Source organism: Synchiropus splendidus, chromosome 1, assembly GCF_027744825.2.
Source record: "Synchiropus splendidus isolate RoL2022-P1 chromosome 1, RoL_Sspl_1.0, whole genome shotgun sequence".
NCBI lineage: Eukaryota > Metazoa > Chordata > Actinopteri > Syngnathiformes > Callionymidae > Synchiropus > Synchiropus splendidus.
The window spans coordinates 5,542,757-5,559,936 of record NC_071334.1 but is presented as its reverse complement, the minus strand read 5'-3'; the positions used below and the strand labels follow the sequence as shown (position 1 = coordinate 5,559,936).

General features: G+C 45.1%; 1 protein-coding gene across 2 annotated transcripts in view; it reads right to left on the bottom strand.

The window, feature by feature from the left end:
* adamts17 (ADAM metallopeptidase with thrombospondin type 1 motif, 17) overlaps positions 1 to 14,647 on the bottom strand; it is a 91,369-nt gene extending 76,722 nt beyond the window's left edge. For both annotated transcript variants that reach the window (XM_053879560.1, XM_053879568.1), the window contains exons 1-3: positions 14,507 to 14,647; positions 14,044 to 14,384; positions 4,625 to 4,811 (exon numbers count right to left, since the gene is read on the bottom strand). In XM_053879560.1, coding sequence (XP_053735535.1) covers positions 4,625 to 4,811; positions 14,044 to 14,384; positions 14,507 to 14,564 — 586 coding nt within the window. In that variant the 5' untranslated portion in view covers positions 14,565 to 14,647. The remainder of the gene's footprint in view (positions 1 to 4,624; positions 4,812 to 14,043; positions 14,385 to 14,506) is intronic.
* Positions 14,648 to 17,180: the final 2,533 nt, after the last annotated feature.

The window sequence follows — 17,180 nt, the reverse complement described above, 5'->3', positions numbered from 1 at the left end:
TGGAAAATGCGCGGCCGCGCTTCCCACTCCTGCCGTGTCGGCGTTGAACTTGTGAGGAGCCAAGCGTGGACCAGGGAAGTATAAAAAAGATCCCTGTTGTGATGGAGCAAGATACGCAAAATATTGCTAAAACACATGGCTGGTATTTACACACTTGAGTTAACACCCTCCCCACATGATAAAAAGAGGTTTCCTCTCCCACTGGCTCCCACAGCCCCGCGCCGCCTGAAGAGGAGGCTGCAGTTATTGCCCCAGTTATGAACATATGGAAGGAATTTATTTCTACAGGTTGTTATAAGTGCTGGTGGTCTGTTGCTGGAGTGGTGTTATGTAACACCCCGGGGGGGGCGGGGCTATACTCCGAAGGTCAGACTGCTCCAGCGAGCGAGGCGTTTGATAGTCTGAAGGGGAAGCTTTGTGGAAGAATGACATTGTCTCCCTGCTAACATCAACATCACGGGCCGTAAAAAGGAGTGATTTACCGCCACAGTACTGAGAGCCGCACTCGCTGAGAGCAGCTTATCCATGAAGAAGGCTGAGCTGTTTCACTGAACCAGACAGTGATGTAGAACATCAGTGCAAACGTAAATAAATCCACTCGCAGTTCTTCACCCTATAGAAAGTCAGGGGCCCTTTGAGGTCAAGTGTGTCTCACCACGCTTCTGGGTTTTGCCCAGCAGCAGATCAGAGCTGGCTTTCTCCCAGTTACGCTACAAACACCAGCCACTTGAGAAGGAAAAGGAAAGGCGGCGAATTCCTTCACCTACACAAATCTATAATCTTGGCCGAGAGACGCCGGAGGTAAGGAAAATATGCACATTATTAATGTGAGCGAGGGGCGTCGGGTAGCAGGGAGACTCTCAGCAGGTTGTGACAAGAACCCGGGCGCGAGGAGATCCACGTTAAATGAGGAAACATCTGCGCTCCCCTCCTACCTACTGCAGTCGGATAAAGATGAAAGGCTGGCGATAGACCTGCTCAGAGACCTGTCATTTACGGCTTCACGCCGCTGCGATGGACAGATCTTGGAGATCCACACGCTGGACTTGAAACCCCATGTTCAAGTCTTTTTCTGAGGCAGGTTTTGAGCACATACGGACTTCAATAACCACAGCGGGGTCAAAGGTAATGCGATGAAAGTCACACAAATCTGTCAATTCCCAGAGCTGCATCGGTCGAGTGATCATTGTGCTGGTCAGACCCCCACACCAGAAACCCCAGTCACTCGAAGACCTTCTCCACTGTCTTACCCGTCCTTACAGACATAGATGGTAGAGGACCTCCTGAGGACTCCTTTCATTTTATTGGAGGCGAACACACAGTGTTGGACTGGTGAGGCTTCATGAAACAGTGTCTTCCCTTTCAGAGCCCACTAGATGGCGCTCTCTGCTCTAAAGTTTCAATGAAACCTCATAACCAAGCACGGCACCTTCGGAGCTCTGAACGTGAGGACACTGTTTCATGAAGCTTCACCAGTCCTTCACTACTTTACAAGCATTGACCTCTTCTGAATTCTAGACGACAGTATTACCAAAGTTTTACTTCACACACACACAAAGTGAACACACACACCAGACTCTATCCATGTCCAGAGCCAGTGTCTCCAGAAAAAGCATCAGCTGACCGTCACGTGATGTGACGTATCAATGACGAAATGAAAATTTGTATGATTTAAAATCTGCCAAATACTGAATAACTATACTATTTAAAAAAAAAAATGCATACATAGTTGAAAATACATTTTTATGCATGTTTTTCGATGAAAGTAAATTGTTAGGTTATTGAATAATTGTGACTTTTTTTATATATATTCCAGCCTTTGTTTTAAAAAAATAACAATAATAAATACAATAATTTTTAAAAGCACAAAATAGAAGGTTTGTTTGGTTGTAATGAAATTCTATTTTTACTTTAAAAGAACTGAAAACTCAAACACTGTATACAGACTTTGAATGAGATTTTGCACTGAAGCGTTGCCATGACAATACTCGGAGCGGGTCCTGCTTGATACTTGACACCGTGGACAACAAAAAAACGATCATTTCCACTTGTGATGAATTACTCCAGTTCGGTCACCAGCCGACCGGGCAGCGAGTTAGAGAGTCGGGGTGTCACCGCTGAAGTGGCACCTCTGAGAATGGTGGAGTGGGTTGCCAGAATTTCATAAGTGATATTAGTAGACACTGCATTCCTTGTTTGTTTAAACCCTTTTATTTCAAAGGGCTGCTTCTGAACCATATTTAACTTCACAAACACATCACTGGTCGTATAAATCATGTCAAAAAAACCTACTTAACGCTGATCTGCACTCATCATTCAACTCAACGCGGCGAGTGGTTTGATTCAGGTGTGTACATTTGCGTGTTCTTTGTGCTGTTTCCCGACCTTTTTAGTTGTTGTTGACTGTGTTGACCTGTATGACAAACTGCTCCATCAGCTGGACCAAATGATCTCCTGTTTTAAATTGCTACTGCAGCACACCAACAAACAAACCCTGTTTCCCATGTAACCTTCAATTTACCAACATGTTTCTGAGGTTTTTCAGGGACAGGGGCGCGAGTGAACTTGTCCTCTTCAGGGGAAACTGCTGATAAAGTCAAGAGTATGTCTCTGCACAGCTCAACTAAGAGTCTCCTGCATCATGGATGTTTGTGGTCATGATGTCACATGTGGTTCACCTGGAAAAGGTGCACGGAAAAAGCTTCCCAAAAAAGTTAATCAGTGTCTGACTTCTTTCTCTTTCTCTCTTCTCCCTTCAGTGGTGGCCACAGCGGATCATCCTCCTCCATCTCCCCCTGTCCTCTGCTTCCTCTTCTCTCAAACCTCCAAACCTCATGTCCTCCTTCACCACCTCCATCCATCTCCTCTTTGGCCTTCCTCTCCACCTTCTGCCTGGCAGTTCCAACCTCAACATCTTCATCTACCAATGTATTGGCTCTCTCTCTCCTCTGTACATGTCCAAACCATCTCCATCTAGCCTCTCTGACTTGGTCTCCTAAACACCTGAGCACATGTGCTGTCCCTCTGATCCTATCATCATCCTGCTCACTCCCAGAGAGAAGCTCAGCATCTTCATCTCTGCTACCTCCAGCTCTGCCTCCTGTCTTTTCCTCAGTGCCACTGTCTCCAAACCATACAACATTGCTGTCCTCACCACCCTTTTGGACACTTTCCCTTTCATCCTTGCCGACAGCCTTTTGTCACACATCACACCTGACACTTTTCTCCAATGATTCCATCCTGCCTGCACCTGCTTCTTCACCTCTTTCTCACACTCTCCACGGCCCTGGACAGTTGGACTGGCCCACTGCCGCTCCACTCTTCATCCACTTCAATGTCCTTCTCACTTCAGCCTTGCTAATCTCTGCTACGTCCTGATCTACGATGACATTCTCCTGAAACTCATGGGTCATGTTTCCTGAATTCTGCAGAATGACTTCATCGCTGTATAGTGACTTCATCACAAAGCAACAAGCTGTGTCCAAACCATGTACAATATTGAAGGGTTGATGAGGTTTCATGAAACAGTGTCCTAATTTTCTGAGGACACCAGATGGCGCTGTCTGTTGTAAAATGTTTGGACTTGCACTTCAGGTTGGACTTTGAACTTTCTCTCTGCTCTTGCTCTTCATATACACACAAAACTGTTTATGAACTAGGTGCAAGAGCAAGTAAATTTATGGAGTCAAATTGCAAAGTGCAGTTTTCTTGTCGTAAAAGTTTGGGGATAAATTGTTTCAGTGATCGTGAAGACAGACCTCTACTCACACTAGTGACTGGCTGATGGGGCTTCATGAAACAGTGTCCTCGTTTTCAGAAGTCAGTAGGTGGCGCACTTGGTTTAAAAATGGTGCGAGGGTTTATTGAAACAGTTGTGTCAACACCCAAGATTTTAGAGCAGAGAGCGCCATCTAGTGGGCTCGGAAAATGAAGCCTCAGCAGCCCATCACTAACCCAAACCATTATCTGGAGTACAGCACTCCAGGACAACGCTCGATCATACTGATGGTGTTAAACCGGTGTCTACCAACCTCAGAGGAGGAAACTCCGTTTGCGCGGCATTGCGTGGCTAACTTCAATTAGCATCATCGACCTGGTTCCTTATATGAGTTCATGGTGTACATCGGCTCAAGTTATTGTTTGATTTGGGTCTGAAAATAAAATTTGCTGTGTCAGTGGAACGTCTTTTTCATTAGTAGCTCAGTTAATATGTTCCTGAACGTATTTGTGATGCCTTCAAGAGACGTAAACAAAAGCCGTCAAGCTGCAGCTGTCCATCAGCAGCAAGCAGTGTTTTCGCTCCGCCGTGAAGGGAGAGCGCAAAAGAGACGCTGATCACTGACGATTTTCTTACGTTAATATCTTGAACGTTCCCGTCTTATTCTGATGACCGCACACGCTTGACCCCGTCTTAAAGGGGACTGCACACTGCCTACCAGGTCACCAAACAGACGAAAAATGCTTTTAAAATACAGGATTTACCGACACATGTAAAATGACGTCAGTTATCGTAGTACATTTCGGTAAAACTTCAGTCTATCGCCCAGTCCCAGAGGACACTACACTGTTGAAGAGGTTCAGCGATATCTGACACGGACGAACGAGCACACGCACTTGAACTCACCATCTAGCGTCCCACAGTACTTGTGCGAGTCAGAGTCGGCGGGTGAGCCATCGGCGGGTGAGCCACCGGCGGGCGAGCGGCGCTGTCGCAGAAGTCTGTGTTTGAGGCCCGAGAAGGACAGCACACGGTTGTCTTCCTGCAGCGGTGAAATAAACAGAGTCTCCTCTCCCATCTGGAGCAGCCCCATCTGTGAAGCAGAGTCACGAATCAGAGCTACGTCGTGCACAGCAGTCATTAAAGGAACATCCTGACGCGCTCATTCACGCGAGGCGCCAACATTTCAAATAGAACATGATTTATTAAGCAGTCACTAAACGGCACTCTTGGAAAGGACCATGGCGTTGAAAGAGAATCCAACATCAGGGTCCCTGTCGAAGTATTGGAGGCCAATTCTCCAGCGCAAGACTAGACTTAAATCGAGAGCTTTTTCTGTCAAGGCTCCTCCACTCTAGAACCGCCTGCCACAGGACAGACCTGCCTTTAAACCCCTTATAAAAACTCACTTTTACAGGAATATTGTAATATTCTCCTAACATTTCCTCAGTTCTCACTCACTGCCTAGACGTGAAAACATTCTAGAAAATGCTATATAAATAATATATAACATCAATAACGCATTATTATTATTATTATTATTATTATTATTACTACTACTACTATTATTATGTGGGAAATGCTACATTATGAATATGTTGAATACATTGGTCAGATTCATGGCATAACCTCATATTTTTATTTCATTTATTTATTTATTTTTATTTTTTTATTATTATTATTACTATTAGTAGTAGTAGTAGTAGTAGTAGTATTATGTGGGAAATGCTACATTATGAATATGTTGAATACATTGGTCAGATTCATAGCATCGCCTCAGATTTTTATTTTATTTATTTATTTATTTTTATTTTATTACTATTAGTAGTAGTAGTAGTAGTAGTAGTAGTAGTAGTATTATGTGGGAAATGCTACATTATGAATATGTTGAATACATTGGTGAGATTCATAGCATTGCCTCAGATTTTTATTTCATTTATTTGTTTTATTTTATTTTATTAAATTATTTATTATCATTGTTTTTCCATGAAAAAATAATCTGGTCTTCCTGCATGTCCTCCTTTAATATGCTTCTTAAAATAATCTCAGAAATCCATTTAATTTTATCAAATGAAAAAAAAAATCTTTTCCATATTTTCCATAATAGTTGTAGCATTTTGTCCATAGTTTTGCTCCATTACGGCTCAGACGTCATGCGCCATGTTTATGTCGGACGCACCACTGAGGTCTTGTGTCAGAATCCGGGGGATCCAAGGTGAACTGAACTCTCCCTGCCCTCACCAAGAACATTGTGTTTCCATCCCTCCAGAACACTCTGACATCACTCCTTGCATCTGTTATCTTTCATGACACAATTATTTTTAGAGGCTTTTTCTCAGCTGGAGTGATGAGATCCTGGTGAGAACGAACGCCTGAGACACACGCTGGCTGCTCTCCCAGGGTTAGTCATGTGACCAAGCGGTACTCGCTCGGTACTCCGACCAGATGTGGACAGACAGCGTCAAGAGCTTGTCATAAGGGCTGAGGCGCAGAGAGCGCGTGCAAACGTGGTGGAAACACGGGACGCCCTCCAGTCCTTGTGGAGCCATTTGTTGAGGAGGATTCTGGAGGATCCCTGCCAGCAGGTTGAAGACGCAAGTCTCCAACACACAGGAAAATTGTCCAAATGACACCGTTGCTGACCTGGCTGATTTCATTGGTGTTCAATCATTGGTGCGCTCCAGCGGAGCCAGAGTCCTTTCAACATACGCACGTATAAATTCACCGACGAGTCCCCAGTGAATTTGCTCCGGCGGCTGCTCTCGTACAGTGACGTGACCATAAAAGGAACCAGCTGGGCTCATATATACTGTATATACATGTATAAACCTCACTCTGAACAGGGTAAATGTACACGCTACACGCAGCTCGCTGGTAGCTATCAGCTCAGGGAGTGTGTTCCGTGGATGTTTCACCAATTCATACATGGATAGGCTTGTGTTTTTCAGTCGCATGAAGGCGTCCACCCACTAGTCAGCAGCAAACGTGTCCGACAACAAACTCTCGCCAACTCTACGAGTTGTCGCATCATCCAAGCTACACGCTACGACTTCAGCAGGTCGCTGAGTCTTGTTGCAGTCATTGTAAGAGGAGCCACGCTGGAGTCACATAGATGTACATACATATGTGTATATAGACACGTAACATCCGACTCACAACCTGCCTTTTTTTTTTTTATTCAAAGTCCGGCAACATGTACAACAGTTACGGCAGCACAGTATCCCAGCATCTCACTCTCACACAGCCATCTACCACTACAGTAGCACCTATAACCCTCGCGTCGGCTATTTTGAATGGCATTTGACTTACGTCCAATCTGACTTACGACAGGTTGGTTGGAACCGATACTGGCCGTTGGATGTGATATATATATATATATATGTATATATATGTATATATATGTATGTATGTATACATATATATATATATAGAGAGAGAGAGATAGATAGATAGATAGATAGATAGATAGATAGATAGATAGATAGACAGATAGATGGCAAGATAGATAGATAGATAGATAGATAGATAGATAGATAGATAGATAGATAGATAGATAGATAGACAGATAGATGGCTAGATAGACAGATAGATAGATAGATAGATAGATAGATAGATAGATAGATAGATAGATAGATAGATAGATAGACAGATAGATGGCTAGATAGACAGATAGATAGATAGATAGATAGACAGACAGACAGACAGACAGACAGACAGACAGACAGATAGATAGATAGATAGATAGATGGCTAGATAGATAGATAGACAGACAGACAGACAGACAGACAGACAGATAGATAGATAGATAGATAGATAAATAGATGGCTAGATGGATGATAGATAGATAGATAGATAGATAGATAGATAGATAGATAGATAGATAGATAGATAGATAGATAGATGGATGATCGATAGATAGATAGATGGATAGATGGATAGATGGATGATAGATAGATAGATAGATAGATAGATAGATAGATAGATAGATAGATAGATAGATAGATAGATAGATAGATAGATAGATAGATAGATAGATAGATAGATAGATAGATAGATACTGTATAGATATATAGCTATATAAAGCAGGTAGGCTGCTGCAATTGTGATACAGTAAAGAACACCACAGGACCATGATACACACAGCTGGCAGTTATTTTGTAGCTTAAGGCAGCTGTCCGTCACTCAGTGGGACTGTGTACCCACACTGAAGGTCTACTGTAACTTGGACTTTCTTTTATATTTTTTTTAAATAAAAAAATAGCACTCAAACATAACAATATATCGCTGTACTTGCAGCAATAAACATTGTATTGTCACTCCTGTATCAGGATACATGACGCTAGGTTTCCACTACATGGAAACAGAATTTTTTTTCCGTTTTAAAGTGGAAATGTCACATTATTCATGTCATTAAAACGAAGCGGAAACAAGGCTTGCACAATCAATTTTGATTCACCCCTGTGATTTCATTTTCATTTTCATTCACATTTCATTTACAAACCAACTGGATTTGCATCACATCTGCAGCTTTCCTTCGTGACTTTATACTCTCAAGCGGCGCTGCAAGCCACTACTTTCTGAGTTCCCACAATGCTCATGGCTTCACCCTGAGCCAATGACGAAGCACCTCATAGTCACGTGTTTCACTCTAGTGATTGGCTCGGCGACAGAGTTGAAACGGACGGAATATGGATGAAAAACCAGGCACTAGTCATGAAACTCTGCCCACCAATCCAGGGTTTCAACATATTAACTAGCGTAGCATGGCAGAGGCGCCACACCTTCGGAACAGTGGTCTCTTTTTAAAGATGGATTCTGATCAAACGTATTAAAACAAAGAGGAAGCATCGAAACAAACTAAGCTAAACACTTAACACATCATGGAGGTGGACACGAACATGACGGTTTTCAGCATGTTTTCACAGAAGAATCCCAAAAGAAACAACATAATGACTGAAGTCATTCATACGTCCGACCGGAATCCACCGGACATACGAAGGGACAGACTCCGTGAAGACGACTTGGATTGTCGACAAATTCACTTCTCGTGATTATAAACTGGCGTTTTCACTGACACCAATTCAGTAAAATTCAGCAAAACGTTTCTGTCTCTATTTCTCTATCACATCTTGATCGGCTGTGTTCAGTTAGGCGCCTCCACAGTTTCAGAAAATCCTCAGCACGACCCACCCACAACTATTTTTCATGTGTAGTGCTGTCAGATATGCACAAGAGGAAGCGGAAACATCGTAAAAAAAAAAAACAGATGACATGAAACGCATCATGGGGTGGACATGAACATGACGCTTTTCGCTGTATTTTAACGGCCTTATTGGACATGAGGCAAGGAAACCTTAGGCTGACCATTGAAATGAAGCCAAGAGAAAACCCCCTTGATTCAAGACAAGATGCTGAAATGAAGCAGTGGAGCTACGTTCAAACATTCCTGCTGTGCTGGGAAACAAGAGCTGTGCGCAGGGAATTAAGACGAACCACGTTGTCCTGGTTAATCCTATTTGAGCTGCTCCACTGATGCAATTGTTGGAAACACACCGCCCAGGTGTTTGGGGTGTCTAGAGTGAGTGTGACCTGAGCCTCGGCCAAGCACAAGCCGCCCCTTTAGACAGTCAAATAAAACGCACAGTATATGGAACAGTTTGCTCCGAAGACAACAGGGAACCTTTGTCAGTGCAGGAGTTCCTGCTCCACTGATCCCACTGATGCACAAGACACCTGGCAGCTAGGATGAGAACAACAACAACAAACATGGAGGAATCATCCCTGAACCAAAGCAAACAAAAGCATCTGTTTGCTTTGGCTCAGGGAGGTTTTTCACTACACAATGACCAGGGTTTCCACTACTCTGAATGGACTTGAAATTCTTATACAAATACTTTCAAGTCATATATATATATATATATATATATATATATATATATATATATATATATATATATATATATATATATATATATATATATATATATAAAACCCTAACAGAAAGAATGAGCTGAGTTTGGTCGTCTTTGCCGTAATTTTTTTTTTTTTTTACTAGTTTTGCAGACAACGCTCACATGGACTGAAGTATCCTGAGGACTGCAAAACATGGAAAAATGGACGCCCAGTTCTTCTCCGTAGGACGCCCTAAATGTCCCATCATTAGTGCCTGTATGGTGCCCGACTCGTCGTGTCACCACTCTAGTTTCAATGTTGAGGTCAGTGTTTTTGCCCATAATATAATCCAAATTTGCAATTTTTCAACACTTTTGCAGCCGTAGCTTCGCCATATTTGTTTTACCAAAAATCGGTTACGAATGTAACCGGTCCCCAGCACACAGCGCTTGGCGAGCGCGAGCAAAATAGCTTAACTGGGATCAAACTTCACATGGTTCTATTTATTTAATCCAGAATCACACATTCATATCAATTTGGTTTGAATGAATGTTTCAATGAGACACACAGCTGATACAACTGTTGTTTATCTTGCATAAAACAAACATTTAGCTTGTAGACAAAACAATCATTATAAAAATATGTATTTTATGACATGTATCAGGGTCAACTGAGTCAAACAGATGCCCAGGAGACTCCTGCATCTGAAAGTGTTTCTGTGGCTGCAGCAGCGTCAGATTTTAGATGTTTCCAGCGTGTTTTTTACAAAGCAAGTTGTAAAGTCAGTCATTGACATGGCGTGTCTGGAGGGGAATGTTTCAACCCTGTTTCAACATCCGAGCTCACACTTCTTTAATAGGAAACAAAGGTCTCAACAGAAGACAACATTTGTCTCAGTTACAGACGGCTAAAAGCTTCACTCCATCCACCCATTTCCTTGGCTCTGCCGCAGTTTTTCAGGTTTGGCAGTTTCCTGACAGATTGTGGGTCAAGATATCGACATTATTTCCCGCTGCCAGGCTGAAAAAATGACCTTAGCACTGGTGTCCTCGCAGTTGAGCCACTGACTGTGAGTGAATGGGAGAACATCAGTTTCATGTGGTGGTGGGGAGCTGAGTGAGCATGAAGACACATTGGTTGGCTTTTTTTGTCTCTGGTTGTTCCTCCATTCTTGACTAAACACCTCCTTGTGAGGACCTTATGGCTGGACCCCACAAGTCCAAGCTTTAATATGAGGAGGAAGACATCAAAATGACTGGGTCATTAGGATGTTTAGGTTTAGGTGGGGAGGCTGGGGAAAGGGTTATGGCAATGAGAAACCTCACAAAGTCCCAAAGTGTTTTTGTAAGCGTGTGTGGGTGTCACCGAGCATTTCAGGTGACCCCGGTGCCAAGTCGTGTGCTCCTTTTCCCGCAAGTATAATTGCCTGCAGCAGCTGTAGGGGCCAGCAGGGGGTCAAGTCAAGTCACCAAAATGTCAGTCAGGGGTGACAAGTCCGTCTGGCTCTCAGCCAATCACAGCATCACTCTCACTTCATGAGAGGTCTCCTTCCTCTGGCAAATGCAGACGGCGCTCTCACACTCCACAGCTCCTCGGTCCAAGTGTGTTTTCAACATTAGCGGGGGAAAGACCAGGCAACCCAAGTCTTGCTCTGTGACTCGTCATTCAACAGATGTTCTCCAGGATGAGTGAGCAGACTGTGACTGTTGTTATGATAAAGCAACTACAGACAGTCACTGCCGGCCTCCTTAAATGACTTGACGGGCCGGAGCAGGCCCCAGGGCCTTACGTTGGACACGTGTGGGCTAATGAAACGGAGGTGTGAGCAGCAGGTCACCCGTCAATTGACCTGGAGGTGCGCATGCTTTTCCTCTGAACAAGAGTCCCTCCTCACGAGTCTCTGCTGGGACCAGGACGACTCACACACTGAGCTTGTTTGGCGCCCGGATCAGGGTTAAGCTAGGCTAAGCTAAGAATTCCAGTCAACAAAAATGGCTGCTCTATGTGCTGCTAAAGTGGATGCTATCCCAGTGAGGATATCTGTGACTCCAAGAACTACTTGTCGACACTTCCACCTGACAGAAAACACAAGTTTAGGGTTCCACACCTTCAGAAACACATCGATCTACCAGGTACCGACAGGTCTTCTGGTAGCAGACATGCTTTTGACGACAAAGCATTTTCACAATATCGAGACCAGTGCTAACTTGGAAGAAACCAAACATGAATGGTGACTCGAGTCAAAGCTAATAGAGAGTCAAAGGAGCTCTGACTGAAACCAGCGGGCAGGGCAGGACAGCTCACCCACAACCAGCAATCTTGGCAGGAACAGTGAAACCACATGTGAGATAAATGGAGCCTAGCTATTGAAGCAACAAAGTTTTTTTTTCCTCCACACTCCTGATAACATACAGCCTCCACTCAGGCAGCTGTTAAAAAGAAAGAAAACAGCTCAGTAGGGCTGAGTATCGGCAGGTATCTTGCAATACGATACGTATCCCGATACAGGAGAGATGATCGGTATCGGTTCAGACCAACCGGTCGTAAGTCGGATTGGACGCAAGTCCAATGCCAGTTTTCAAATGCAGTACAATGTCATGTGCTCTGCATTTACTTTGTCCGTATTTATGTACGTTTCTACAGAGCTTATGGATACAAACCAAACGGAGCAGTACCACTGGAAACCATGGGGGGCAGTGTTTCTGTTACTACCCGATACGTAGCTCTACTGAGACACGGAGAAGACATAACAATGGCGGAAACTCTCCGTCCTCCAGTGGCGATATATTTAACAGCCTCACCGACCACCGCATCCTACAACGCTGCCTCTGTTTCCTCTTTAGTGCGAGAGCTACATGATCAATACTCTTCCACAGTCGCCATGTTGGTTTTGGAGTTTGTTGCTGTCATAAACTTATGACTCTGGGCTGCTCCCCCTGGTGGATAGATTGGTGAACAGCGATACCAACGTAAAGAAGCGCCGTTATTCCTACGTCAGGATTTTCCCAGCGCACAGGGTCAGATACTGCTCAGATACTGCGGAAGCGCCAGGGAGATTTCCCATCTTTTGCATCTCTACAGCAGTATTTTATCCCTCACATAGATAAAAAAAAAAGAAAATTCATCAGCCCAATCATTGATTCTAACTTTATGACAAGGTTTGGACAAGTGGTCGCACTTTTATCACCCAGGCGTGTAGTGCACTGTGAAACTGCAGGGCAACAACAAACTCAGATGTGTGCACAGAATAGTGTACTGCATCGTGTCATTTCCTTAAAATAATTCAAAACATATTGCTGAACTTACAGTATCACCACTGCAGTATCGGGATATGTATGGTATCGCAAGACACCTGCCGATACACAGCCCTGGTAGGCGATAAAATGAGGGAAGCTACAGACGACCTGAGAGGGGGACACATCCCTCTGTGATTTAGAGGATTTTATGGGTGCTCATATGAAAAGGAAAATTATTGCCGCGTCAGCAAAAGTAGAAAAATGTAAAGTGCAGTGCATGAGAGCTGAATAGCACCACATGAGTGATTCAAATGTGTCATTATTGACATGAACAGGTGAATCAGGGTCATACATTTCTGATAACGTCGAACATTTTCTTAAATATGCTCAGAAAATATAGTGTCGCACAAGACCTGCAAAAATAGCACCATAGGTTTTTTTAGACAAATGGATGAGTCTGAGAAAAATAAATAAATAAATAGCCTCTGTTTCCACCCCTTTACTCAGCAACTGAAAAAGGCTCACATGCATGAACAGGTTGCTCCATGAGCGTCACTCAGCTGTTAAAATGAAGAGTGGAAAAGAGCAACCAGGTGGATGAACGTACACTTTACCTCTTAGCTTAGCTTGTTTTAAATAGAAAATAGATGTATGTTTTTCATGTAGGGGACCTCGGCTGTTGGAACTACTATTTTAAAATGGGAAAGAAGGGGGATATGAAAGTTTTATTTCATTTATTCAAGCGTTTGTTTTCTAAAGAAGCGCATCTCCGCAGAGGAGAGTTCCAGATGTGACCACCAAATCTCTGCAATGTTGGGAAATTCATTCATTGACAGTCAGTTTGTTGCTGCAGCCCCACTTGACACACTATATCACAGCTCATAACTTGCCTGCTGGAGACCCGAGTGCTGCTATTTATGATGAAGAAACTCTGTGTGTGCAACAGACAGGAGATGTGAGTGTTCGGGGGAGGCATGGAAAACTCTTGATGTTTATATGTGTGCTACTTGACTTTGATATAAAAGGTTAGCGTCATTGTTTATAATGAAGAAGTTCATAAAAGTTTGTTTAAATTTTTTTTTTTTTTTTTGAATGAACATGTTGGAGAAATTGGTTTTGGACGACCGCAACATCGCAGCCAAACCTCCCAAACTTTGGTGCGTGAACAAGGCGCAGGAGTGATGGAGAGGTATTTACCAGGCCGCCGCAGGTGCTCACCGACACCAGAGAGTCGCGGTGGTTGAGGATCGAGCCCGAGTAGAAGCAGCGGCGCTGCGCGGAGACGGGCGCCGTCACCGCGCTCCCATCCCCGCGCCTCTCTTCCACCACCAAGTCCCTGGACAGAAACGCGGCGTCCCGTGTCAGGTTTAAGCGGAGCTCCGTTCCAAAAGCGGGCAGCGACAGAAGTATGTGGTCGGGGTCAGAGTTGGCGGCCCCGGGGGCGTCCACGGAGCGCAGCCTGCGCGCGGGGCGGCGGGAGGACAGGTGCGCCTCCAGCAGCCGGGGAACCACCTCATCCGCCTCCATCTCCGACTGGACTGTGGAGAGAAGAGCGTCAGAGAGGGGGCCACCCCGCACCCACTCGTGGGCAGAGGTCTCTCGGATCACGGTGCGAGGCATCTCAGCGTTGCCTGCCCTGATTCAAAGAGTCAGAACTCACCACTGAGCGCCATCCAGGCGAGGCACAGCAGCAGATGCGCGAGGCGGCGGAGGCGCATGGTGGGAAGGAAAGACGGCAGCGACTCCGCGGGGGTTGAGGAGGAGAGCAGAGCTTCGTGGAGCTCTGCCTGCCGAGCGCGAACTTTCCTCAACTTTGGAGAAGTTGCACTTATCCCGGCTGAAGTGGCTGGAGGACACGCCTACCGAGACAGGCCCCGCCCACCGCCGCCTGTGATTGGCCCCGAGCGAAGACGCCCTGAGCCGCCATCGGCTCGGACCCGCGTCAATAACGGTCGGGACTTGAAACCCTACACGTGGTTGCATGCAGGAGAAAAGAGGCGCGTGTGTGCGCGCGCGCGCGCTCCAACGAAGCCCAGACGCGTCTGAATTCACGTGATTTAGGACTTTTAAACTTTTGTTCACCGTCGATCTGAGTCAACTAACTCAAGACTGTAACGGAGTTAACCGTGTGATGACTGTCGCTCCGCTTGTCCCTGGTCTGCAGTGGTCAGTACCTGTGGAAAGCCGAGCGAGGAAACGCACTTCAGTTGTCTGTTTATAGTTTTGAATGGTTTGTGTTGGACTACTCCGACCAGATTTAAAGGAACAGTTTTCACCCAAGTCTTGCTTGAACATCCGACCATTGTTGTTGTCAGTGGAGGAGCAGATCTTCAGGCGTGACGTTACCTACAGCAGCGTCAGGGTCATGAGTTGCCTGGGCTCATCCCAGCGGGAATGAAAGCTATGAAGCTGCTGCCTCATGTGACGCGATACAACAGACCTCAAATCACCTCAAATCACGTGTCACTAAAGCATTGCAAGGTGTGTAAAAGCAGCTGAGATGAAGAGTATTTTTGACTTGCTATCTGGCGCAGGAACACACATTACTCACTCTTCTCATAGAAACACCATTTGGTCGATCACTCGGCGCTGACGTTCACGTCAGAATAGCCATAACACATGCAGCAACAGTGGAATAGTCAAGTGTGACTGACTGGCTGTGGAAACACAGGGACTAAGTTAAACAGCCAGAAACAAAAGAGGCAGTAGGTGGCATCCAGGCATTGTCTCTGACAGCAGCAGTTACTGACGTGACTCAGCAGCCAGTTAAAAAAAAATCACATTAAAAATAAGAGGCCTTCACATGATAACACCCACTCTCTGTCATAATCTCACGTAAACAACCGGCGCATTGTTTGTTGCACCCTCATTTTTCACTGCTTTTATTCGCCTGAGCACGATAAGAGGAGATGGCAGGAAATAGCTGGGTGTTGCCCCAAAACGAGCCCAGTGAAGTCAAAAGGTTTATCGGAATAAATGTACTGTTTGGAGCAAGTCGGCCCGCAGGCTTGAACGGTGCATTCAGGTCAGGCAGGAGAAACAGCAGCCGGGACCAAATGTGGCATCAGAGAAGGCAAAGAGCAGCATTCGGATCGGGATTGTCACAGAGGAAACATCTCCAGTGCCAGGACGAGAATATACATGATAATATATACACACCAAGCTACATGATCAGAAGGAAATATAATGAAAGTGGAGACTAGTTTGTACATTAATAAACTGGTTTCTTAGTGGAAAAGCTGGACTGATGTAGACTGATGTTCTCACTGACCCCGGCGCAATGTTGTTTTATCACTGCAAGACGATGCGGGCCATGTTTATAAACGTGTCGACTGGGTGACTCAAAAGTAGTTGGTGAAAGACACATGAGTCGTGTCCTCATATGACCCCCGAAAACAGTTACAACTCGTGATGGGCAGATGAGGCATCACGAAACAGTATTGCAGGAGCAGTGTCCTCATTTTCAGAGGCCACTAGATGGCGCTCTTGGTTTAAAAATGATGTGAGGTTTCATTGAATTCAAGTCCAAACATTTTACAGCAGGCAGCGCCATCTGGTGGCCTCCGGAAATCAGGACACCGTTTCATGAAACATCATTTTGTGAAACAACTAATTCATTTAAACCTCACATCATTTCTAAACCAAGAGCGCCATCTAGTGGCCTCTGAAAATGAGGACACTGTTTCATCAGCCCTGCAACGATGTTTCATGAAGCCTCATCGACTACCACTATATAACACATAGATCAAAGGCAAAAGAGAATATGAGAGGCACTTGTGAATCGTACTGCTCGACCTGGATGAACTGGACCTGAAAAATAGTTGTAGTTATACAAGCTGTGCTGGTGTCGAGAGCCGGCAGGTGACTGAGTCTGAGCACATGATGGGGGAAGCCAGAGTTGGAGCCTCCAGGACAAGGCGACGGCAACGTGGCTCAGAATCCATGTTCGCGCAGGATCACTTAAGTTCGGACCTTTGTCACTGTAAGTTACAGCTTCCCGCCTAAAAGTTCCAATCAAACAGGTTCTCAAGTGAGAGAATCTGAGCTCCACACAGGTGCTGATGGCTGGATTCAGACCAGCCAGAGCAAGTGGTCTGCTGCAGCATCACCTGGACCTGACTGTGAGATCATGAGTCAGGAAGTCAGGGCCATCACTCTCGCTGTGTTTTCTGCGGGAAAATCACTGTTTGCAGTGGAACGTGTCTGTCAAAGCTGGCTGCTGGGGGGGCGTCGGCGCTCAGAGCCATCTGACCACAGATGGCTCTTTTATGAAAGCAGAGGGAAGTGATTTTCCAAGCTGATAGAGCATGGCCATGATCTGCGGCCAGCTCGCG